We start from the raw sequence: 26,636 nt of genomic DNA, 5'->3' as shown, positions 1-26,636 counted from the left end.
GTGAAGAGAGAAAAAATACTGCAAAACAAGACATCAGTGCAAAATAAATATAATGAGAGAGAAGACCACGGTCGTGCAAGAGGTGGTCTGTAGTGTTCCATTGCTGAAGTGGGTTAAAGTTGAGTAGGTTGGTTTCAGAATCTGATGGGTGTCGGAAAGTAGCTGTTCCTGAACCTGGTGGTGTGGGACATAAGGCTTCTGTACCTCCTGCCCGATGGTAGCAGCGAGAAGAGGGCATGACCCAGGTGGTGGGGATCCTTGATGATAGATGATGACTTCTTGAGGCAGTTCCTCCTGTGGATGCTGCCTGACCAGTGATTACCTTATATTTCAAATGCTGATCTATCAAGTTCAGCCTAGGGCAGAGACCAGGGAACTTGACTGTATTCTTTATTGCTTTTTTTAAATTCAATTTAATACATCTCCCAACCTCCTGCTATCAACCTAATTAGAGTTCATTGGTACAGAGACCTCACTGTTCTAAAATGCTTTTGATTTCTTTTTGATACAGATCAACTCAAACTTGGGAGACTGGCAGTATTTGTACTTTGACCTGGTTATCACTACAACTGTGGCCATACTCATGGGTCGAACAGGGCCTGCGAAAGAGCTTGTGGCACAACGGCCTGTGGGGAGTCTGATCAACATTACGATCCTGGGCAGCCTGCTGCTACAAACCGTGCTGGTTATACTGATTCAGATCCTCACCTACACAGTCACTACCACTCAGAGCTGGTAAGCATGTCACATTATCCCTAGGTGTATGATTACTCATTGGATGAAAGAAAGTAGTTGCTTTTAAAAAAAAAAATATATATATATATATATTATATATATATATATATATATATATGTATAAATTGAACCATAAACCTCCTGAATTTTTCAAGTTCTAGGTCCGTCTGTGAATGCTGCCTTACATAATTATTGTTGGGATATTGGTAGGGATATACTAAGGTAAACTGGTAAATTTAAATTGGTTTATTATTGTCACATATACTGAGGTACAGTGAAAAACTTTGTTTTGCATGCCATCCATACAGATTATTTCATCACATCAGTACATCGAGGTAGTAGAAGGGAGAAGCAATGACAGAATGCAGAATAACGTGTTACACTTATAGAGAAAGTGCAGTGCAGGCGGACAATAAGGTGCAAGGCCATGACAAGGTAGATTGTGAGGTCAAGAGTCCATCTTATTGTACAAGGGGACCATTCAATGGTCTTATAACAGTGGGATAGAAAAAGTTTGAACATCCTCTGCCCCATCTGTGGTTTCCACGTTGACCTCAACTACGAGTTGGAAGCAAGTCATCCTAAATCTGAGGCACTGCCTAAACACTGGTGATTATTGTATAAAACTGCTAGAGGTATTTGCAGGACTTTGAGTGAGAATTGGGACAAAATTTCCTTTGACTTTTCCCAGGTTAACAGTTTGCCATCATTCACTGTTTTAACTCGTACATCAAGGATTCTACTTGTGCTGTGATAACAAAGAAAGTTATTTGGTGAATTTAAACCTCTCAGGCTCTGCAGGTTTGAAGGAAGAAAATTAGTAAAGAGGAAAAAAATTGATCTGTCTATCTGTTACAGGATGCATCTTGGTGTTTGTATATTATCAGTGGGAGGCTTTTAAAAGTGAGGCAGGAAGAGTTCAGAGCCAGCATGTTGCTGTTAGAGTGAAGGGCAAGGTTGGCAGAGTGAGGGAATCCTGGTTGGCGAGGGATATTGAGACTCTGGTTAGGAAAAAAAGAGGCATATGTCAGGTTTGAGCAGTGGGATCAAGTGAGTCCCTTGAGGAGTATAAGGGGTGTAGAAGAGCAAAAAGGGGACATGAGACACCCCTGGCAGATAAGGTAAAGGAGAATCCTAACGGATTCTATAAGTATATTAAGAGCAGAAGGATAATTAGGGAGAGAGTAGGTCCCTTAAGGATAAGTATGGTAATCTATGTGTGGAGTCTCGGGAGATGGGCTAGGTCTTAAATGAACATTTCTCATCCACTTTTACTGTGGAGAAGGACATGGAACTAAGGAGTTCAGGGAAGAGATGATACGAAACATAACAACATTACAAAAGAGGTGTTGGTGGTCTTGGTGCATAAAGGTGGATAAATCTTCGGGGCATGATCAGCTGTATGATAGGATGTTGCGGGAAGCAAGGGAAGAAATTATACTGTAGCCCTGGCACAGATTTTATTATCTTTATTAGGCATGGGTGGTGTACCAGAAGACAAGAGGATGGCTAATGTTGTGCCTTTGTTTAAGAAGGCTGCCAGGACAAGCCTGAGTACTACAGGCCGGTCAGCCTTACATCAGTGGTTGGAAAATTACAGGAAGGGATTCTGAGAGGCAGAATTTATTTGCATTTTGAAAGGCATAGTCTGATTAGTGTTTTTGCGTGGGAAATCATGTCTCAAATTTTTTATAGAGGTGAGCAAGAGGATTGACAAGGGCAGGGTAGTAGACGTTGTGCACAGGGACTTTAGAAAGGCCTTTGACAAGGTAGGCTGATCGAGAAGGTTAAAACACATGGGAGCAAGGGTGAGCTAGCCGGGTGGATACAAAATTTGCTTAGTGGCAGAAGGCAGAGGGTGGTAGTGGAGCGTTGTTATTCTGATTGGAGGAGGCCTGTGACCAGTGGTGTGTTGCTAGGTCCCCTGTTGTTTGTCATACATATTAATGATTTGGATGAGAATGTAGGTGGTGTGATTAAGTTACCAGATGACACCGAAATTAGTGCTATAGTGGACAGTGAAGAAGGTTCCACAAGGTACAACAGGGTATTGATCAACTGGAAAGTGGCCAAAGGATTGGCAGATGGAATTTAACTCGGACAAGTACAAAGTGATGCATTTTGGGGAGTTAAACCAGGGCAGGACATTCACAGTAAATAGCAGACCCCAAGGAGTGATGTTGAACAGAGAGATCTTGGGGTATTATAAGTGCATAGTTCCCTGAAAGCAGCAACACAAGTAGACAGGGTGATGAAGAAAGTATATGGTATGCTTGCCTTCATGGCAGTGACATTGAGTACGAGAGTTGGGACATCATGTTACAGTTGTACAAAAAATTAGTTAGACCACACTTAGATAATTGTAGTTCTGGTTGCCACACGATAGGAAGGATGGGATTAAGCTAGAGAGGATGCAGAAAAGATTCACAAAGATATTGCCTGGACTGGAGGGCTTGAGTTATAAGGAGAGATCGGATAGGCTGGGACTGGTTTCCCTGGAGCAAAGGAGGCTGAGAGGTGACCTTATAGAAATTTATAAAATTATAAGGGGCATGGATAGGGTAGATGGCTACAGTTGTCTTCCCAGGGTAGGGGAGCCTAAAACTAGAGCACATAGGTTTAAGATGAAGGGGGAAAGATTTAAAGGGACCTGAGGGGCAACCTTTTCACAAAAAGGCTGGTGGGTATACAGAAGGCTGCCAGAGGAAGTAGTGGTGGCAGGTTCAGTTACAATGTTTAAGAAAACATTTGGACAGGTAGGTGGAAAGGAAAGGTTTAGAGGGACATGGGCCAAATGCAGGCAAATGGGATCAGGGTACATAGGAATCTTGCCAAATGGCCTGTTTTTGTGCTGCACCACTCGCTGGTCAGCCTTCAGTGCTTAAAATAAAATAAAAATTCATGCAGCATAATAAATAAAATTGTGATGTTCAGTACTTTTAATTGTTTACTCCTCTGGAGGCAAAAGGATTCTACAAAACCAAAACTTGGTTGTTACCATTTGTATTCCGCCTTGATTTCCAAAGCCTGTCTTAATTTTGTGCTCCTGGAGTAGTTACTATGTGTAACAAAATCTGGGGTCCATGTTCTTATTTCTAGTGGTTAGGGTTGAATTAAACTAATTCCAGGGTTACTCTTTATGGTTGTTTATTGGTGCAGAGACATCACAGAGGTTGCCGATTGCCTTTCTCTTGTCACTGTAAACAGCTTCAGATTTCTTTGTTTTTGAAGGTTTGTTCCTGCAAGCACCAGTTCCTCTGGCAACAAACTGCCGAACTATGAAAACACTGCTTTATTCTGTGTGTCTGGATTCCAGTATCTCATCCTGGCAACAGTACTTTCCAAGGGTCAACCTTTCCGCAAGCCGCTGTATTCTAATGGTACCTCGTTATTTTACTATATTTGATGGCGACGTTTGATTTGTGTCCCTTTGGCTGTAAGGATTGTGAAAAGAGTGTTGTGTATTCAACTTTTCCATGAACTATTATCTTTTCCATGTTATTATATGACAGTACCCGTGATCGATAGCATTTTTCTGCCATAAGATTTATAAGCTGTATGAAGCTGTAGTGTTTCCCTTCTCATGGTGATGCCCAGCCACCTGTTAACATTGTGAAGTTCAGCAACATATAAAGGATCTGCTCTTCCATCCTACAGCTGTGTCTTCCCAGCTCTAACGCTCCTGTTTGCTCTGCTGCTTTTCTATTGTAATTGATTACAAATGTTTAAATATCTCTTTGTAGCGCCCGACAATCACTTATTGCCAGCATACCAAGCCACTTAGAATTGAGGATCCTTGGTTAAACCTGTTCTTCAGTTACTCTCAGTTATTTTAGCAATCCACCCAGTAGGTATTTTATCAGTTACATTGTGGAGAAACCTTCCAAGACTTCTCCCAATAGCTATCCAATAATTCCTGTTGGAAATGTTCTCAGCTGAGCCAGTTTAGATTCTGATGCAATGCTGTCTCATTCTCCACCTAAGCCCAAGATATGAAGAATGACAATTTACGACAGGTAGTAGAGGTCCTCGGTATGAGGGGAGGGCAGATAGATTTACTTCTCCCATTTTTAATTCTATCTCTGATGTTGACTGTGAGTCAGTATAGACTGTGCATGCTAAAGGAATTTTACTTTGATGCAATGGTTGTACCCTGATGCAAATAGTATCTGTCTATGGTAATTCATTGTTATATATTACACTTGGCCAGGTTTACTTAGCACTTTCTCCAAATCATTGTGTGTCTCAAGGAGTTTAGTTATGGTTAAGATTCAGGAATTTCACAAATGCTGAGCCACCAAGTGGGTATGATTGTAGATGTCATCCACTGAGACACCAGGAACTACTTCAAACTGGGGAAAATCTCAATCTTTTTTGACTTGGGGTATTTAGATGTTTTATACGTAGAGTAGAATTTCCAAAATGGGTTGGACGTAGCAATAAGAACAGATTTTTAGCTGATTGCTAGAAATCGTTTATGGTTAAAACACATTTTATTGTTCGTCACAAGTACTTAATTCTCTTCCTCCTCGATTTGCAGGGTCAGTGTTACAATGCATTGCAGCTTGTGATCCTCATGTTTAAACATGTTAAATAAGTTTTTCCTTTGATTATGGTACAAACTTCTCTGTGACTGCAGCATCTGACAAAAAAAAGATCTTTGTCATTTTCATTGGATCTGTTAAGTTCAATTTTGTTGCACAAAGCAGTGTGTTAGTTTTTCCCCAAATGAATCAATGCTACAAGCTTTCCATGACATGATTAGGATTGCTGAATCTGTTGTGTGGTTGACAGTGCAAAAGTGTATCCAAGTGGAGGTGAATATTTAGCACAAGGGACAGGATTTAAATTGAGCTGCTGTGCACTTAATATGAACACAGAGTAACTCAATTTTTATGGAGGCATCTCATGCAATAGGTGCCCATTGTGTATAATTCAGTTTTTTTTCTGTCTGGTTGAGGGGCATGAGGTACAATGCTTGGTTTAAGAATTTTATTTTTTTTATTTGGTAACTTTAGATTTTTGCAGTTGCAGTCAGGCCCTCACATTCACACCAGCTAAAATGATTTTATTTCAATTTTTGTGGTCCTTGAAAGTACATACCCTGTGAATTACAGAGTGCTATTTTGAAAGGAATGTTTGACTGGATTCTGCATTTCTCTTTCAGTACTGTTCCTGATTGCATTGATCGTGCTCTATGCAATAATGATATTTTTGACAGTTTACCCACTTCAGTTCATCCGAAAAATTCTGCAGCTGATGTTCATCGATGATATGAAATTTAAATTGTTATTGCTGGGGTTTGCAGCATTGCAATTCTTTATTTCCTTTCTATTTGAGGTAAGAAATGACTCAAAAATATTTAACATTTTAACTCCTAGTCTGTTGAATTCACTAGTCTAGACAGAAGATGAGTAATCTCTCCTGAATATGATGTGCAGAAGTTACTCCCCATTATCCAGCAGTCCTCATTATCATACCAAACTTGAGGACCTTCTCTGCCCTGCAGATAAGTAACTAAAACCAGTGACATTGTGTTGCTTTTTGAAGTATTTTTATTACTTTAGTCCATTTGTCCTACATTTTAGCGTTTTGCATCCCTCTCCCACTTCCAGTCATAGAGTCATACAGAATAGAAACAGGCCCTTTGGCCCATAGCCCTCTAAATCTCTCCCATCTGTGTACTTAGCCAGATGGCTTTTAAATATTGCTAATGTGCCTGCCTCACCCACTATTCCTGACAACTCATTCCAAACACACACCACCCTTCGTGTGAAGAAGCTGCCCCTGATGTCCCTTTTAAATCTCTTGCCTCTGATCTTAAACCGAGACCCTCTTGATTCAAGCACTTCTTCCCTGGGAAAAGAGACTGTGTTTTCACCCTGTTTATGCCCTCATGAATTTGCATACCTCTATCAGGCCACCCCTCAATCTCCTATGTTCCAGGAAATGAAGTCCTAGTTTTCGCAACCTCTCCTTGTAACTCAAGTCCCGAAATCCAGGCAACATCCTGGTAAATCTTTTCTGCACTCTTTCTAATTTAATAACATCTTTCCTATAAAAGGGGGGCCAAAACTGTACGCAATACTCCAAGTGCAGCCTCTTATATAACGTCTTATATAACTACAACGTAACTTCCCAACTCCTAAACTCGTTGCCCTGACTGATAAAGGCAAGTGTGTCAAATTCCTCCTCCACCAGCCTGTGATGCTGCTTTCAGCTAACTATGCACTTGCACTCCATGTCCCTCTGTTCCATAACACTTCCCCCGGGCCCTACCAAAAAGAGTGCAGTGGGCTGGGGTTGACTTCGCTCAGTGAGATGAAAACTATTTAAGGTGACTTATTAAGACTTGTGCAGTGAGTGGTAAATTGGTTTATTATTGTCACATATACAAAGGTACAGTGAAAACTCTTTAATGATATGTATGGATGGCATGCATAACAAAGATGCACCTCGGTACATGTGACAATAATAAACCAATTTACCATTCACTGTACATGGCCCTAATAAGTCACCATAAACATTTTTCATCTGACTGAGAGGAGTCAGTCTCTTTCTGGAGATGTAATTAGTCTTTTTACGTGCATCACTTTTCTGTCGACTCTAAGCAAGTGTGGATAATTAAATTTTAGGGCATCAGTGGTGTAAATCGGGATTTAAGGTATAATGACAATATATTGAATCCCTTCATGATAGTTTTATGAAACAAGGCAGGAAATATTAATAGTTGCATGTCATGTTGTATTACTAGTTGAGCTATCTTATTGGAGCTAGTTAATGAACGATTGAAGATTAGAAGATGAGTAAGAATCCTAATTATGGACCTTAGCATTTATCTGTATCCTCATTCTACTTTTCAGATAGCTATAGATAATGGATTTCTTAACGTCTGCAAAAAGCCATTGTGCAAGAAGGAATCATCCAAAAAGCTGTACAAAAGACTTGAGAAAGAACTTTGCTACAATTTAGCATGGCCTCCTCTTAATGAAATTATATATGCTGAACCAGGGAATATTGTCCATGTCGAATGACACATTCCATGGAAACAGGCGATGGGATAAAGGCCAGTTTTTAAACCAAAAATATACTACCTGAAATTCACCAGGGATGCTGAGAACTTGTGACTTTGTGTGTGCATCAGATGATGCAAGAATATGCAGCTAGATATAAATCTTAGCCACCACACCGCGCCCCCCCCCCCCCCAAAAAAAACTTAGGAAAAATATTTGGAAAATTATAAACAGACTAGAATTTGCCCTTTGACCATTACCGTGTCCCCTTTTGGGTAAGAGTGGCAAGGCACTCACTGCCAACTTGCATGTGGGTTTCTTGTCAATGAAATCAAATATTCCATTATTGAACATAATCATTCCTGGTTGGGGGAACAATGTTCTATGTTTTCTCTCATAACTTGTGTTATTATTTATTGAACACTACATTTTCCAAAGATTTTTAATCGAAGCCTGGTAGGGAAATATAACTCGGGATCAATGTGTGTGTGTGCGCACAGACGGGGCAGATGATAGAGAAGCAAGGAGAGATGGGCACTTTTATCATCCTTTGAAAATCTGGAAAACTACATTGATGAATCTAAATCTAGATCAGTGAAGCTGGGGCTTGATATTTCATCAAGTTATCTTTGAATGTTTTAAAAGGTTTAGAAAGATACTTCCTTTTCCCTGACTTTAGTCTTGTTCCCCTAACTGTATTGGCACTGTCATTTCCACGGGTGCTGGTAGCCCTTGTGCTGAACAGTTGCCATTTAGTGAGGCTATGTTTATGGATGTACAGGAGGAAGCAGGCTGGATCACAGTTTAACTTGGTTTTTTGCCTGCTCTGTCCAGGCAATCCATTAACCACTTGTGCACTTTTAATTGAGTTGGAAGAATGTGTAATTGTTTTCCCCCCCTTGTAGCCCAGTTTACTAAGGCCAATTATGTTTATCACCATTGCTAGAGATTGAACCTGGGACTGGTTGATATATTTGGTTCCTGATCTCTTAAGGTGAATGTGCTTTTTGCTTAGAGAAAGGGTAAAGTGCTGAATATAGCCTTAAGCTATGTTTATGATTGCTGCAACCTGGTCCAAATAAAGCAGAACAAGTTATTTTACATCTCAATTTGCCAAGATTTAAGCAATTGCCATAATACATTTTTCAGTCGTCATGCATGAATTTTATTTGAAATTGATCATGGTTGCTGAAAGTCACTTCTATGTTAAGAAACAGAAGAGATTTTGGTGAGCCACTTTGATTTCTTCCTTTCCTCACAACTAGGGCATTTGTGGTAGAGAATTGACCATCCTCTACATCATTATTTGGGGGTGGGGGAAGAGACCATTTCACTAAAAACCTGAATCATAATTAATTCCAAATATGGTATCCATGTGCATTAATTTGTCATCTAGTTATGCACTCCAGCTATGACAAGATGGTGTGTGCAGGTGTCTGATTTTCAGACCTACTTTGAGAACCATTTTTATCTACTCCCTTCATACATTTTATCTAAGCTAATTCCTGTAGAATATTTTTTAATTGTACAATCTGACTTTGTATTGATTTTTATAACATGGACATTATGTACAGTTTATAGGACAAGTGCTGTTACATTTTACTGTGCCACTTTTTCAAAGCAATGTCATGCAAATATTTGACTGTACAGTATATAAAGATTTTATTTATGTGCCTCAGCTATGTCATTGAAAATCCCAACTGCACTCTTGCATATGTTTTTCAGCCCATCACTGCAAATGATTGGAGAAGTCTGTCATATATATATAAAATGATGGTATATATATATATATATATATATATATATATATATATAAAACCATCATCTCTATATAGTCTTACTCTTCCAATGTTTAATTTCACAGACATTAAACTTCCACATCTTCTAGTTTTCATTAAATCTAATGCAGATTTTTAGAGGTGTGTAAATAAAAATCATCCTGTATCATTCTACTCCATATCATCCTCTGTTCAAATCATTTAATTCTAGTGATTTATTGGACATTTTACATTTACAATAATTACATCATATAGACAAATCCACACACTTTACGATGCCACTGAAGCTTTGGCTTTATATGATGCCATCATCTTCTTAATCTCAGCAATTGCTAGACCTGGATTCAGACCCTGAAAGGAAAGCGAATCAGTTATTCAATTCATAATGAAGTTGTAAAAGAGTCTTTGTATACAAAAGGTGGAGCAAGAAAACAAGTCTGCCTTAAATCTTACTGTTAAAACCTGAAAGTGTTCCTGTTCTCATTCATATCCTTTTATTAACTCCACTAGCTGCAATTAACAATCCTTCACCTCTGTGTAATTGTCTCTGCCCGATCACTCCCATTCTTTCCCTACAACTTAAAATATGCTTGGTTTTCAAACCTTGTCTAGTTCTGATGAAAGGTCATCAATCTGAAACATCAACTACTTCTCTCTATAGATGCTACCAGCTCTGCTGAGTATTTCAAACATTTTCCATTTCAGATAGGCAGCACTTGCTCTTTTTTTGCTTTGTTCTTTCATAGGGAAGAGAAATTCAGCATTAAGGCTTGCTCGGGTTACTTTGGGATAATATTCTGTATATCTCAGCATAAACTGTGTTCCTTCTCAGCAACTTGACATTTTATTACATCCTCAGACTTTCAACCCATCACCAAAATTGCCTGAACTTTCATCTATGCAGTTAATTTGACTACTTAAAATTAACACTGGCCAATTCCATGAACTTTTGAACACCTTCAAACTTGTGCTGCCTATGTCCTAACATTCCATTCACCCCAGTCCTGAAATCAGTGTTAAGGTTCTCTTTATTAAACCCCCCAAGCCAACAATGCTCGATGCTAGAGCATTTGGCACTTTTGACCCACATTCTTTACTCCACCAGTCATCTAGATTTCAACCTCTTGCTTTCTTCCATAAAACCTAGTAACAAATTCATTAAATTTTGATTCCAAGCTCCTGTAAGTACTGGTTAACTTTTTGGTGTAGGTGCTGAATTGCTGTTTCTAAAGATAATTCCTTTCCATGACATTTCCAAACATCTGCAGTGAAGTCTGGTCATCCAAAAGACCAGGCTTGTGGTTACAGAAACACATACCTTTGGACAGGTCCTTGTGCAGTTCATTATAGTGTGGCAACGATACAGGGAGAAAGGATCCTGTAGCTGAGCTAGGCGCTCCTCTGTGAAATCATCCCTGGAGTCAATCATCCAGCGATATGCCTGAAATGTAAACAAGAACTGCTGGTCTAAAGATAGTACAGAATACTGTCAAATGCTGATGAATATTAAATGGGACAAATTCCCTGGAAGCAAAAGAAGGGTGGCTACAGCAAGGCTAAAGTTCCTAGCACTAGAGGGGTTAGCTCCATAGCTAAAGGACATAATACCTGGGAGTCAGTGGAGTATAATTTCACTTGATTCTTGAAATGAGGGTTGTGCTAATGCTCATGGGGATATAGAAGTGCAAGAGGTTCTCTAAGTGAGAATGTACAAAATAGCAAGAGGTTGTTGTTTCCTCTAGCTCTAGACTCCCCAGCTAGAGGGCACAGTCTTAACCCAAGGAGTCAGCCTTTTAGAATTGAGATAGAGAAAAATTTACTTAGGGTTATTAATCTTTGATCATTCACAGCCTTGAGGTATGTAGTGATTAAGTTTGTTCAAGGCTGCGAAATGGATGTAGTATTTATAATGATTAGTGGGTAAAGGCACAGAGTCAGCTGTGATATTGAATGTAAAGAGGCTTATATGGTCACATGTCATACTCCTATTTCTTGCATCTTATTTTGGTTTAAATTTTAAATCTAAAATTCACAAACAAGGAATATCAGAGCCTACATTCAGTGAGGAACACTCAAGAAGTGCATAAGCAGTAAATAGATTTACCTGCATCAGCACTGCAGGGCCCAAGTACTTATCTCCATTCCACCAATAACTAGGGCAGCTGGTACTGCAACAGGCACAGAGGATGCACTCATATAGACCATCCTGGCAGAGAGAACAAGCTAGTTTACTTTAAATTTTAGCGAACAAAACTATTCTAACCTAAAATTCTAAGATAGATTAAAGAAACATGCAAAACAAAAGATTGCAGATGCACCAAAGGCAGAAAAATTGGAAGATTTTTGTACAGCTCAATGAAGTGGAAATATTATGTCAACATGCTAGGAGTCTAATAAAACTGCCTCAGCATTCACAAAGTACTGGGTGGTGCCTGCAGTAATAGAGGACTCAGACCAGTTTAAAAGGAAACAACTCTTAAGCAGTGCAGTTATGCAATCAATCTATAAAATTGATTTATAGATTAAAAACTGCCCTGTTAAATTAGTGAGACCAGTCAGTGCAACACAAGGATTTCATTCCAATATGGAGTGGCCAGTTAAATAAATCTGAAACAGTAAGGAACAATCATTTATATCAAATCTGCGCACCTTTAATGCCAACATTTCAGAATATTGTATCATGAAGAATATTATCGAAGTTTGTACTTAGCAAGTTTCGGCATTCACTGTTTGGTAATTCTACCCTGCTTTCAATTCCACTCTATTGCTTTTAAGTTAACAAACAGTTTACATAATGTTTTCAATTTAGTTCACTCTGAATTGTCTCTGAAATGAACTTGCACGCCATTTAGTTGTATCGGTATCACTATAAAAGCAATAAAACCACATTGACCAATTAGCATCGACCTAATCACTGTACTCTGAATGACACCCCTAGCCAATGCTGCAAAGTCCCACTTATGAACCACTGGAGCCACACAATAGTCTGACATGGGCTTGTTCACAGAAACCGGATCCCTTCCGCACCATTGCCATATCTTTCTTGTTCTACAAGGAGGACATACCTGCTAGAGGTGCAATATAGCAGTACAAAACCTGACACATCATGTTATTTCCTGGTGACTAAGGGTGATCCACCCTTAGCTGATGAATCAGTACTTGTCCATGCTGAATACCATTTGAGATAAGGGAGGCCAGGGCACAGATTATACCCTGGGTAGGAAATCTCATTATCAATCACTAATGGTTCAGTAACTCTGTTACTTATTAAACTGATAGAGTTCTAAAGGACATGCCTGGCAGGTGGAATAAAAGGCCATCATTCTTACCATTATGCTCAGCAGCTAAATTGGTATTAGTTGGAGTGACCTCCACATCGTTCTTGTGGAAATCTTCACTCCAAGGACATCCTTCTTTATATAACAGCATGAAGAATATCAAAATGGTAGAGACTGAAGGCAGATCTAGGAATTCAAAACTGGGTTTCCATGGTGCTGTGGATCTTCTGGAGGGGAATTATATTCCACCAGTATCTGCAACCTCAAAACCCAGCATATTCCTCGTTCTACAATTACCAATAATCCCATTTAAAGTGTATATCAGGACCAGCCTCAGCAAGTACCTAAAAACTAGGTGACAACTGCAAAATTAGAAATCAAGATAACACAAATGTTGACATAACAATCTGGCACAAGTGGGAGGTTTCATGAATTTACCACCATAAACAATAGCATAGCCAAGCACACAAAACATGGCCAGGCGGCTTTGAGAGGATGATCTATCCAGGCCTCCTCCCAAGGTCCTATTATTGAAATTAGTCTTCAGACATGTGATATCAACAGTTGAGTATTCCCAACAACAGCTTAGGTATTGTGCTTTAAACTTGCACCCCAAAACTAGCCACGACTCTAACCAAGCATGATGAAAACAAAAAGAATCTACCTGACAAAGTGAAAAATACCCAGGTTCCTCCTGCCCATAAAAAGCAGGATACGTACAAACTAGTCAATTATTATCCTAGTCTATCAGTTGATAGCATAGTGAAAAGCAGGATTGATTATGCATCAACAATGCTATCAAATATCACTTAACTTTGGGTGTCACAGCCTTTGTCCAAACACAGACAAAGTGATGAATTCCAAGAGAGAATCAAGAGTCCATAACATAACATTTGACCAAGTGGAATATCAAGAAATCACAGCAAATTTGAGATTAATGGGCTTCAAGGGACAAAACTTGCAGCTGGCTGGAGTTATACCCAGCACCAAAGAAAACGGTCACGATCGTTAAAATCTATCCCGGATCCAGGACGTCGCTGCAGGATTTCTGCAGTTCAGTTTCTTAGCCTAAGCAATCTTTTGCTGATTCATTGATGACCTTTCCTTCACTGCAAAGTCAGAAGTGGGATTAGGCAAGAACCAGCAGTATTCAGTAACATGAGAAGCACCTCAATCACAAAACATTCAATGTCCTTAGCCAAAGGTGATAGACCTTAATATGGCTAGACTACTGGTCTGGCCAATTCTAGCAGATGTGCCATCTCATATTCTAAACTACATCATGCTGTTACCACAGATAAATGGCTAACCCACAATAAAACAATTAAACAGCAAGAGATCCAATGCTGGAATGATAAAATAGGGAAAAAAAGTTGAAAATGCGAAGGAGGCCCAGAGCCAAAAGGGTATTTGTATTGAGTTCAGTATCTACCTTATGAAAAATGAAGGAAGGTGTAAATAATTAACAAATGATAAATGTATTCACCTTCCTATAAATTGGAACTTAAAGATGTACATTTTAATCTACAACACAAATGAGGAGCAGAGAAACTGGTTTGAAATATACAAGTTAAACCAGTTCCAACACCTCCAAACTGGACATTAACCTTTGCTTGAACATTTTTTTAATGAATTGTGCTTAGATTAATTTCAATGATGTCACCATTAAAACTGCTTGTTTGCAACAGGAAAAATATTTCAGCATGCAGCAAGACATCATAGAAAAGTGATATGTCACACAAGTGGCGGGCAATTACTATCTCCAACATACGAGCCTAATCAATTCTTCTGATGCTCAACAGCATTGTACAGCAAATCTCTAATAATCTGCTATCCGATTATTCCAAAATCCTGACAGTTTAACATCTGTCTCACTGGGGAATGTTTCTCATGTTCTCTTGAAATTCACTGGGTTTTGTTTCCTGTGCTCCCTTTAAATTTGCTGGGTTCACTGGAAAATTTCTTATAGTACTGTGCAACATGTAAAAAGGTGAATCAAAAGTTGGCCAGAATATTAATCAGACTGTGGTCTGAAAAATCCATAAATCCAGCACCTCAAAAGTCCAGAGTTTGTTGGATTAGTGGATGTTTATTGTAATCAAATTCCCCACATCAAGATGACCAGGTACATGCGTATAACAACAGGAAATGCTAGATATACTCGGGGTCAAGCAGCATTTGTGAAGCAAGAAACAATTAACATTTCAGGTTGATAACCTTTCATCAGAACCCAAGTGTTTCTCTCTTCAAAGATGCTGCCTGACTTGCTGAGTACATTGTTCTAATTCTATAGTATTTTGCTTTTAGATTTCAGGCATACGTATAGGTTGGCTGCAAGATTGATTCAAAGATTAAGTGGCTCACCTCCCAACTCCCCAAAACCTTTTCATCATCAGGTACGTGATGGAAAACCCTACCTTTGCCTGTTGAGTAGTGACCCAACTGCACTCAAGAATGTCAACATTTAAGACAAAGTACAAATGATACCCTATCCACTACCTTAAACAGGATGCACTGCAGCAACTCAGCAAGACTTCTTAAACAGCTCCATTTAAGTAGAAGGGGATGTGAATGTCACCACCCACCCCAATGCACCTGAACCCACAGTCACCGCTGCAGACGCAAGATCAGGCATCCGGAGAGTGAACCTGCAGAATGCATCTGACCCAGATGGCATCACTGGCTGTGTCCTTAGATCCTGCGCAGATCAGCTGGCAGGGGTATTAGCAGACATTTTAAACCTCTCCCTGCTTCAGAGGTTCCCACCTGCTTTAAGATCACTATCATCCTGGTACCTAAGAAAAACAAGGTAATGTGCTTTAATGACTACCTCCTGGTGGCTCTGATATCCACCATCATGAAGTGCTTTGAGAGACTGGTAATGGCGCACATTTACTCCAGCTTTCCAGACAACCGCAACCCATTGCAATTCGCCTACCGCCAAAACAGGTCCACGGCAGACACCACCTCCCTGGCTCTACACTCATCTCTGGAGCATCTGGACAGTAAAGACACCTACGTTAGACTATTGTTTATTGACTGCAGCTCCACCTTCAATACTATAATTCCAAGCAAACGCATCTCCAAAGTCCTAGACCTGGGACTCAACACCTCCCTTTGCAAATGGATTCTCGACTTCCTAGCCAACAGACCACAATCAGTAAGGATAGGCAGCAACACCTCCGCCATGATTATTCTCAACACTGGTGCCCCACAGGCTGCGCCCTCAGCCCTCTACACGACTGTGTGGCCAGATTCTGCTCTAACTCCATCTACACGTTTGCAGATGATACCACCATAGTGGGCCATATCTCAAATAACGACAAGCCAGAGTACAGGAAGAAGGGAAAGCCTAATAACATGGTGTCATGACAACAACCTTTCCCTCAATGTCAGCAAAACAAAAGAGCTGGTCATTGACATCAGGAAGGGGAGCAGTGCACATGCTCCTGTTAACATCAACAGTGCTGAGGTCGAGAGGGTTGAGAGCTTCAAGTTCCTAGGAATGAACATCACCAATAGCCTGTCCTGGTCCAATCACACAGATGCCACGGCCAAGAAAGCTCGCCAGTGCCTCTACTTCCTCAGGAGGCTAAAGAAATTTGGCAAGTCCCCTTTGACACTCACTAATTTTTAATCGATACACCATAGAAAGCATCCTGTCTGGATGCATCACGGCTTGGTATGGCAACTGCTCCGCCGTGACCGCAAGAAACTGCAGAGAGTTGTGGACATAGCTCAGCACATCACAGAAACCAGCTTCCCCTCTGTGGACTCTGTAAAGTGGCCAGCATAATCAAAGACCCCACCCACCCCAGACATTCTCTCTTCTCTCCCCCCCCCCCCCCCCCCCCCCCCCCACTGGGCAGAAGATACAAAAGCCTGGAAGCACCTACCAACAGGCTCAAGGACAGCTTCTATCCTGCTGTTAGACTATTGAACAGTTCCCTAGTACGATAAGATGGACTCTTAACCTCACAATCTACCTCGTTATGACCTTGCATCTTGTCACTGCACTGCACTCTGTAACTTAACACTTTATTCTGCGTATTATTATTGTTTTACCTTGAACGACCTCAATGCACCGAATGCACCGTTGTAGTGAATTGTTCTGTATGAACAGTAGGCAAGACAAGTATTTTGACGATAATAAACCAATTTACCTCTACCACCTAGAAAAACAAAGGCAGCAAAAGCTTGAGAACACCGTCACCTGGGAGTTGCCCTCCAAGCCACATACCGTCCCAGCTTGGAAATGCATGGCAGCTCCTTCACTGTTGCTGGGTCAAAATCCTGGAAGCCCATTGAGTACAACCACACTTCAAGGACTGCAGTGGTTCATGGAGGAAGCTCAAGGGCAATTAGGGATAGGCAAGTACATGCTGGTTCAGCCTGCAAAGCCCACATCCCTTGAATAAATAAACTTTTACTTTCTTCACCACCGCCATCATACCATGCATGCAGTGTGGATCAGTAACAACACGTACTGTGACAACTTGCTAAGTGTCTTCAATGGCACCTACTAAACCCACCATCTCTACTTACAGAAGCAAAGGCGGCAGGTGCAAGGTGACACTACATTGACAGATTACATACAATTCTACCTAACAGCTTCTTGAAATTATTTCACAGCTCTTACTGCAATGATTAAAGAAGATTGTTTAATTCCAATAACAAGTTGGGATAGTTAATAAACGCTGGCCCTGTAAATAATGCCCAGCCTTTGCCTGTTTCAATCAGATCTGACAGAGATTGGAATAAGCAAAATCAGTGAAGCCAGGCTATGCATTTCTGAACAAATAGTTTTCTTAAAAGACTGTTCTTGAGTGACACCAGATTAGAATTTTGTAATCTTCATAGATTTGATTCAGTTTATTTGATGTGCGCAAATTTTTTTTTAAAAACATTTCAGATAAATAACATGCATTGAATTGCTGATGTGCATGTCTTTCACCAAAAACAAAACCCACAATCTAGAGAAAAATTAAAGAAATCTGCTGATTCTGACCACAAAGAGTGTAACCTTCTTACATGCACTCTCTTGCTGCCTTACCAGTTTCTGTCTATCCTCAATTGACTGCAGATACTGATCCTTGCCTGCTTGAGATTCATCTTTCTTCTTCAGGTATGGTTTTATTGACTTGTACTGAGCATAGAAGTTACTGAGGTCCTGAAGGAAAAGGGAAGAGCGTCAAAAGCAATCTGAATATATCAGCAAAGCATTATATTGAGAGCAAAAGGGAAATGATATTAGTAAATGAACTTAAGACCAGTATTCCAGATTGCATTGGTGGAGCAAGCTGTAGGACCGAATAATCTTTAAAATATGTCACCATATTTCACAGTGAACCTGTAACCAGGTCACTTTGGGGAGTTTTTCAAGGAAGTAAAACCAAACAAAAAAAAGTCATTGGAAGCCGTGGAATTAAATGATCATATTTGAGAAGTACTATAGCATGAAATAATTCTAGTTTTAATAAAATGACTAGGGTAATCACTTCAGGGGAGAGCAACAGAATGGGTTCCCAATTGTAATCTGTTCCAGTGGACCTAAAGGTCAATCATAAATAATTCAATACCAGTACTACTGACTATGCTGGCATAGTATTTCAAGTTGGCTTGGAGATTTGGCCATGTCATTTGGTCAATTTCCAGTGGACAGTAGCACAGAAAAAAACTAAGCATTCTCCTTGTACTCAATGGAGAAATTGCTCTTTTGTTCATATCTTTGCAAAGAGTAAAAACTCACCGGAACGAGATCCTTTACTACATACATGTGAGGCAAAGGGTAGATCTTCAACACTTTGTCAAGGTTGGTGTCAATTTTGCAGATGCATGCCAAAGTGTTCCCTCCATTGATGTTCATGGCACAGGAGCCACAAATTCCTAAGAACAGAAATCTTTCTCACACTGATCATGCTTTCTTAACTATACTAAAGCTCAGAATGGCAAGCTCACCAAATCTGCATTGCACAGTACAGCTTAAATACAAGGTACAAAAACAAAACAGTCACCTTAACCATCCCCTAAAGTGACAATTTATTTAAAGATCAAGCGGTAATGCGGAAAGAACATACTTGACTATCATATGTGCCTTAGAAACAGGAAACATTTGAACAAGTCCTACATTACAAAGGCCAACGGGGAATTTTAGTTGCTCTCCTCCAAGACATACAAATTATTAAAACAAAAAGGAATCTTAGTCTCAATTTACCGTAAATATGGATACTTCCAGATTAATTAAGATGGCTTTGGGGTTGAACTGGTTATTTTCTCCAGTGAGGCAGGTTAATAATTATAACATTTCAACAAGGCTCTGTGCATTTAACATAAATTTATTTTGAATTCAACCCCGATTTCCCAGGGCTTGGAATGCTTGTCAGCTTGAGAGAAGGTACCACTGCATAAAGCAGTGGTGCCTCCTCAGCCATACAAAGGTACAGCGATCTGTCTGACACACACACCCAACCCTGAGTCACTCTCACTTTGCCTTTCTCCCCAGAGCTCTTTATTCATCGTGTTCGCCTAAATCTCACTTCAATATTAGAGGATTTAGGGATTAATTTCTTTTTTTGAACAGCCAATGGACACACTGTCTCCACGAGTTTTGACAAAGTCTGTGCTTCCAAGCCATTGGCAGCAAAGATCTGCTCCCTGCATGGAAATAAAATTGATCATACAACATTGAAACAGGTACGTTTAGGCCAAGGTGAAAGCTTAAAAATAGGGTTCTGCATTAGTGTTGCTAACTAACATATGTATTATAAATTTCTGGCACCCTTCATAATTCATTAAACCATTATTACACTATACAAAATAATCTGAAATACAAACACTGAAGTGCCACACTTTCATCTCACATTCCTCCCCAATCCCACTCACCAACACACACCACATACTTACCCTCTCGGCAAGATCTGCGGAAAGTTAGTGTGGAATCTATCTCATTCTTGATCTTGATAAGAGCATCTAGTACCATTGGACCACATCTGTATCATGTTACAACAGGTTAAGATTTTAAACTGTGAAGTGAAAATGCACTTGTACATTGTGTCAAACATCATATCTTAAGACACTTTACAGCAGCTTTATCAGTTAAAATTTGACATCCAAGCAAAGGAAAAGTATCAGGAAGGTGACTATTACTTTGAAAAGCCAAGTTTTAAATCAGCATTTTAAAATAGAGCAAGTGAACAGAAGAGGAGGGGAATCCATACACTAAAACATCTCAGTCAAGGATATGGTGAAGGAAGTGGGGGAAGCCAAGGGTATAGAGTTGAGGGAATGCAAATTTCACAGAGGGTTGTGAAGTTTAAGAAAACTACAGAAATAGACAAACTAATCAGGAAACACTGGTCCTATTTTACAAATAAAGTTTCTTTGAAGAAAATGACTGCAGGAAATAGAGACAAGGACTAGAAGATAGTATAGAACTTCCTTCTGTAGTATCTCTTTCTATAGTACTTTAATAAGGCCTTTTGATAAGGTTGCACACGGTAGGCTGCTCTGGAAGGTTAGATCGCATGGAATCCAGGGAGAGCTGGCTAACTGGATACAAAATTGGCTTGATGGTAGGGTGATGGTGGAAGGTTGCTTCTCGGACTGGAGGCCCGTGACTAGTGGTGTGCCTCAGGGGTCAGTGCTGGGCCCTTTGTTGTTTGTCATCTATATCAATGATTTGGATAAGAATGTACAAGGCATGGTTAGTAAGTTTGCAGGTGACACTAAAATAGGTGGCATAGTGGGCAATAAAGAAGGTTATCAAAAATTACGGGGGGGGGGGGGGGGGGGGGGGGGATCTTGATCAGCTGAGTAAGTGGGCCAAGGAATGGCAAGTGGAGTTTAATTCAGATAAGTGTGAGGTGTTGCATTTTGGAAAGTTAAATCCTGGTGGGACTTTTACAGTGAATGGCAGGGCCCTGGGGAATGTTGTAGAACAGAGGGACCTCTGAATACAAGTATATGGTTCACTGAAAGTGGAGTCACAGGTAGACAGGGTGGTAAAGAAGGCTTTTGGCATGCTGGCCTTCATAAGTCAGGACAATTGAGTATAAAAGTTGGGAAGTTATGGTGCAGTTGTACAGGATGCTGGTGAGGCCACACTTGGAGTATTGTGTTCAGTTTTGGTCGCCCTGCTATAGGAAAGATGTTATTAAACTGGAAAGAATGCAGAAAAGATTTACAAGGATGCTGCCAGGACTTGAGCGACTGAGTTATAGGGAGAGGTTGGGCAGGCTAGGACTTTACTCCTTAGAGTGTAGGAGACTGAGAGGTGGTGTTATAGAGATGTACAAAATCATTAGGGGCATAGATAGGATGAATGCACTCAGTCTTTCCCCTCCCCCCCCCACACACAAACACACACGAAGGGTGGTATCTAAGAGGAATCAGCTGCCAGAGGAAGTGGTTGAGACGGGTACAGTAACAACTCGTAAGAGACAGTTGGACAGGTACATGAATTGGAAAGATTTAGAACATTATGGGCCAAATGCTGGCAAATGGGACCAGCTTGGATGGGGCATCTCGGTCAGCATGGGCCAGTCAGTCTGAAGAGCTTGTTTCCATGCTGTGTAACTCTGACTCTAAAGTTACTGTGGTGGTAATACACAAGTTGGGTGTTGAATATGGACTGCAATTTTAGATTTTTTTTGTTGTTAAATGTAAGTGAATTCCGGAGAAATTCCAGTGTTTTTCTACTTTACAGATTCCTCATTGGCTATTCACCTCATCCCTGAGATTAGACAAGTAGGTAAGACTTGTCATTTGTAGAAAAGACTTTGCAGGTTGGATGATCTTTTTTCATTTCCCTCACTACACAACTTCAACCCCTGATGAAAATCAATGAAAATCTCCATTCCAGTTAAATAAGAGCAGGGCACTGTCATATTAAAACAGAAATAATCAGAGGGGGAAAAAAAATGTTCAATGCATTGAGATGTGAATCTTGTAGTATTTCATCTTGAAAAACTTACGCATTTAGATCAACCTCATAGGTTTGCATACGAGGCTTGTCTCCAGGTTTATCTGGATTCCATCTGTAAATTGCAAATTTCTTTATGCGAGATGTTGCCTGTGTGGCAGGTGCAGCCGCTGCTGCAGTCTGAGCGCTGCGGGTTGACTGCAATGCAACATAATCCATTGGTTAATCCACAAACCATTAAACTTTTCCTGCACAAAGAGTCACCACACAAAATTAAGAGATCTGGTAAGATGCCCAAAATTTTCAGTGGCAGATGGGTCAATAACTGGAGGACACAGATCTAAAGTGAAAGCAAGGAACCAGAGACAACACAAGGAAGCACTTCCAATACACTGCGTTGTTGCAATCTGAAATGCACTGTATGCAAGGGTGCATTTCAAAGCAGAAATATGTAAATAATTGAAAGGAAAATATATAGGGCTATGGGGATGGAACAAGGAGTCAGATTAGTTGGATAGGTTCAAATGTTCTGAAGAGTCATTGACCACAAACACTGTGTTTCTATTTCCACACATGCTGCCTGCCTCTGAGAGGTGCCAGCATTTTGTATTTTTATTTTGGATTCTTCAAAAATGCTGAGCTGAATGTCCTCTTTCTGTGCTACATTACGTGATTCTCCAAAAATTAACAGCCAGCAAGTTTATTCTACAGTAGTCATCTCTAGACTAATAATTTCTTCCAGTTCTGTAATCCAGACTACATTTGGGAAAGGGGAGAGGGGTGGAGTCAGAGGTAAGGATACAAAGGTCATGGGCTGGTGGCAGAAGAAACAAGGACGATGGCTTGTTCCTCAGTTATTTAACTGGAGCAACAATGACACAGCAAGGACAACTTATTGGCAGCAAAGGAATAAGAGCTGAGTGTCATCATAATATGTATGAAAACTAATGTCACTTTGTCACATCATTTGAAAAGATCTGATTGGTGCAATTAATCAAAGGACTGATGGAATTTTAAAACTCTACTTCAAGGGATTAGCATGCAAAGGATAGGGAGTAATACTCCAGCTGTAAATACAGACATATGTGCAAATTAGGAATAGGCATGGGCCACTCAGCCCCTCAAGCCTGCTCTGCCATTTAATAAGATCATGGCTGATCTAAATTTAAATCTCAGCTCTGTATTCTTGTCTACCTGTGGTGACCTTGGACCCTTGTGTTTAGCAAAAATTTATCTGCTGCTGCCTTAAAAATATTCAAGGATGCTTCCATTGTCTTTTGAAGAAGTGTTTGTAAGATCCACAACTGTCAGGAAAAAAAAAATGTTGCCTCATCTTATGAAATGTGCCTCATCTTAGTTTTACAAAGTGATGCCTTGATTCAGATTCTCCCACAACAGGAAAATCCACATCTATCCCTTGGGATTTTCTGTGTTTCAATCACATCCCCTCTCTTCTAAATACGAGCTTAGCCTGCCTAAACTTTCCTCATAGAACAGTTTGTATATATTAATATTGCCTAATAAACTTTCCAGATGACTTTCAATGCATTAAATTTCCTTTAACTAAGGAGATTAATAATATCTATAATACTCCAGATGTGGTCTAGTCAATGCCCCATATACCTGAAGCACAACTTCCCTATCCTTGTATTCAATTCCCCTAGTAATAAAGAGGAACATTATTAACTTTCCCAATTTTATTTGCTGTATCTGCATATGAGCTTTTGTGAATCATGAACTACAAAACTCAGCTTGCTCAATAATATGCTTCATTTTCACTTTTCCTGCCAAAATGGACACTGGTTTGATCATAGCTAATCAAGATTTCTGCACATAGTTTTGGAAACCACACCAGAATGATACCAGGACCTAAATTATGAAGCACATTTATATAATCTGGGTTGAAGTTCCTGAAGTTTAGGTACTTGGCAGAATGAATTAAATGTGTTTAAACTAGGAAAGAGTGCATACTCTGAAACAAATTCCTCCCGTGATATCCCACAATCACAATAGAATCAGAGAAAGGGTGCAAAGAGTGGGGTGGGAGGCTAAATAAATAATGGGAATTTTAACTCTCAAAAATAAAATCATTCTGCCAACTGAAATATTAAACTGTGCATGACAAATGTCTTTAAGTTAGGCAAGTATGTCACAAAAGGTGAATTATAAAGGCAGATTGACTGAGTTTGAGTTTAGATGCCAATCAGTAATGATGTAACTGGTTTCTGCCTACCATGCTGCCACATGGATGACCAAGTTGCAGCTACCAGATCTGTTCTAACCTGTACTGATAAGAATGCTCTTGCTTGTTCCCAGTGTCCAGGCTAGTCAACGGAGGAAAGGCTGTGGAGGACTAGGATATGATCAACCACCACAATCTGCCAAGGTTGAGGAGAAAAATCATACCATGGTTAAATCACAGGAGGCCACTGGTCACAGGCTTAAATTTGCCAAGGGAAATTCAAACATGGAACTGCATACACAAGCAGTTTTAGGAAAGGTTTCATTAAATGCCTTTGAGTATTGGGAGTGTGATACAAAACCAATACATTAAGACTTTATAAAATGAGCTCAAGATGCTTTCATTATTTCCTGCCATACAGCTGTCCATTGTTTAGCAGATCCACAGTGGGCAGAATTATCAACAGTCCCATAGTACAAAAAACTAGAAAAATGAAAAGTCATTACACATCCTTTTTGTAGATTTCCTAGAACTCTTGCAGTGTCTTTGCCCAGCTTTCCAGACATGTTAAGCTACAATGGTCTATTTCAGCCGAGCTCACCTTGGAAAACATTGGAGATATTAGATTCAGAATACCGTACAGGTGAGACGATGATGGTGCACATTGGGAGAAAGGGGGCAAAGCTAATGATTTAAACAGCAAGGAAGGAAACCCTTCAGGGTATACACATGCTGAATATTTATATCTTAGTGCAGACAAAATAGAGCATCTGAAACCAGCTAAGTATTAGTGTGCAAACTATGTATACTTTTACTTAGCGTAAAGAAAACTCTCCCAGGCCCACTTCCAATCTCAACTCTCTCCTGCCCAGTTCCTCTCTTTCCCAATCAAGTATGCTTTGGATCATTCACCATCTCTCTCAGACTATCTAAATGCCACATTGGTTGATTTACCAGAATGATACCACAAGCTTGGCCTGACAATCCAGAGATTCAAGTTCTAATCCCTCCAAAGAAGCTCAGGAATTTAAAGTTAAGTAAATCTAGAATTTAAGCAACATGGCCTCGATAGTTTTAAAAATACCAGATTGTTCTAAAAACACATCTAGTTGATTAATGTCCTTCAGGGAAGGAAATCTGCCTTCCTTACCTCGACTGGCCTGTATGCAGATCCACCAATGTGGTTAACTTTTAATTGACTCAGTTCAGGGGCGATTGGGAATTGAAAAGGTACCAACCCCTTATAGTGATATCCACATCCCATGAACATAAAATTTTAATATGTATACACTCACAAGAGCTCTGGTAGAAGTGAACACCACAATGTCCCTTTGGAGACAAAATACTATCATTACAATGCTTTGTGGAACTACAATAGTGCTGAATGTGATACAACAGATCTGGCATCCCCAAGGCATTTTGGTCCATCAACAGCAGCAATGTAACCTCATGGCCTGGCATATCCCTCACCTTACCAGTACAACTGGTTCAATAAGTTACAAACAGCATACTCTGAACAACACCAGACATACCTAATGATCAGGTGCCAATCTGGTGACACAGCAATACAGCACTTCATGCATACTAAGCAGCAGAAATCTGCATGCAATAGACAGTTATGTAATGCCACAACAAATGGATCAGAACAAAATCCTGCAGTCCAGTCTTGTTTCTGAACAACGATGAACAATTAAAAAGGCAGAGGGGAAGAGTCAAAAACCATCCATGTCTTCAATGATTGTGGGTCCGACCACACAAGCATAAATGGCAAGGCTAAAGCAATCACAACCATATTCAGCCAAAAGTGCGAAGTGGATGATCCGCCTCAGATTCCCCGTGAGATATCCCCAGTCACAGAGCCAATTCAACCCACTCCAAGTCATATCAAGAAAATGACTTGCAACACTGGAAACAGCAAATCCCAGTTGTAGAACGGAACACCTGTACTCCAGAACTGAATGTGCCTGTAGTTAAGTTGTTGCAGAACAGTTACAACAAAGGCTTCTACCCAACAATATGGAAAGTTACTCAAGTATGCCTTGTTCACAACAAAAAAGATAGATTGAATTTGGCTAATTACCACACAAGTCTAATTTCAATCAAGGTGATGGCAATGTTAAGAAGCAGCACTGAATCTGCAGTAACCTGCTCAGCAATGTTTAGGTTTTGTTCGGTCCAAAACCCTTGCCACCCAAGGCAACTTTATACCAAGAACGGCATTAAGGGAGAACACTGCGGGAGCTGAACCACACCTCGCAAAAAAGAGGTGATTTTGGAGATTAAGCGAAATTTCCCGTCGCCACGGTGCCTCCCCAACCCCATGACCTTCAGACGGCGGCGGGGAGCAGCTTGTAGGCCGTGCCGTCAGTCGGGCCCAGGAGAGCGGCCACTCAGCCTGGATACCGTTCGAGCAATAACACCCACCGCCTCAATACTAAACATCCCAACCGATAGTAAAACATCACGGCAGAGACTCAAAGAGCAAAGAGCCAGGCCTCACCCGCAGACAGACCGTCCGCCACCACAGTCGGGCACCGCTCCGTTGCAGGCACACCGCCGCCATCTTAAGAGGAAACCAGGGCAACGCCGGAAACGGAGCCGGACGTCCCAAACCTGACGGAGCTGTTCCAGTCTCCTCGGTATCTGCCCAAACTTGACCGAGCTGTCCCAGACCGCCTCGGGTATCGGCCAAAACCTGACCGAGCCGTGTGTGGTGCTGCTGAGGCCGGT

At 40.4% G+C, this 26,636-nt stretch overlaps 2 protein-coding genes across 3 annotated transcripts in view; one reads left to right on the top strand and one right to left on the bottom strand.

Moving 5' to 3' along the window:
- The window catches only part of atp13a2 (ATPase cation transporting 13A2), a 71,947-nt gene extending 62,358 nt beyond the window's left edge, over positions 1 to 9,589 (top strand). For both annotated transcript variants that reach the window (XM_052038956.1, XM_052038957.1), the window contains 4 exons: positions 512 to 735; positions 3,967 to 4,115; positions 5,903 to 6,075; positions 7,599 to 9,589. In XM_052038956.1, the coding sequence (XP_051894916.1) occupies positions 512 to 735; positions 3,967 to 4,115; positions 5,903 to 6,075; positions 7,599 to 7,769 (717 nt within the window). In that variant the 3' untranslated portion in view covers positions 7,770 to 9,589. The remainder of the gene's footprint in view (positions 1 to 511; positions 736 to 3,966; positions 4,116 to 5,902; positions 6,076 to 7,598) is intronic.
- A 137-nt stretch (positions 9,590 to 9,726) lies between these two features.
- Positions 9,727 to 26,541, bottom strand: sdhb (succinate dehydrogenase complex, subunit B, iron sulfur (Ip)). Its single transcript, XM_052038963.1, has 8 exons — positions 26,407 to 26,541; positions 21,777 to 21,922; positions 19,708 to 19,793; positions 18,554 to 18,690; positions 17,858 to 17,974; positions 11,631 to 11,732; positions 10,845 to 10,967; positions 9,727 to 9,877 (listed from the first exon to the last, which is right to left on the bottom strand). Exons 1-8 carry the CDS (start codon positions 26,467 to 26,469, stop codon positions 9,797 to 9,799), a joined length of 855 nt encoding a protein of 284 aa, XP_051894923.1. The 5' UTR covers positions 26,470 to 26,541; the 3' UTR covers positions 9,727 to 9,796.
- Between the last annotated feature and the right edge of the window lie 95 nt (positions 26,542 to 26,636).

This window comes from Pristis pectinata, chromosome 26 (genome assembly GCF_009764475.1).
Source record: "Pristis pectinata isolate sPriPec2 chromosome 26, sPriPec2.1.pri, whole genome shotgun sequence".
In the NCBI taxonomy this organism is placed as follows: domain Eukaryota; kingdom Metazoa; phylum Chordata; class Chondrichthyes; order Rhinopristiformes; family Pristidae; genus Pristis; species Pristis pectinata.
Note: the sequence above shows the minus strand (reverse complement) of the source record. Positions and strands in the feature narration are given on the sequence as shown.

Bases quoted from the DNA above. Each gene is read 5' to 3' on its own strand.
- sdhb (XM_052038963.1), bottom strand. From the start codon at position 26,469: ATGGCGGCGGTGTGCCTGCAACGGAGCGGTGCCCGACTGTGGTGGCGG. The intron at 21,923-26,406 runs GTGAGGCCTGGC...GTTGCATTGCAG, and splicing joins GGCGGACGGTCTGTCTGCGG to TCAACCCGCAGCGCTCAGAC. The intron at 9,878-10,844 runs GTATGTGTTTCT...CTTTCCTTTCAG, and splicing joins GCACAAGGACCTGTCCAAAG to GGTCTGAATCCAGGTCTAGC.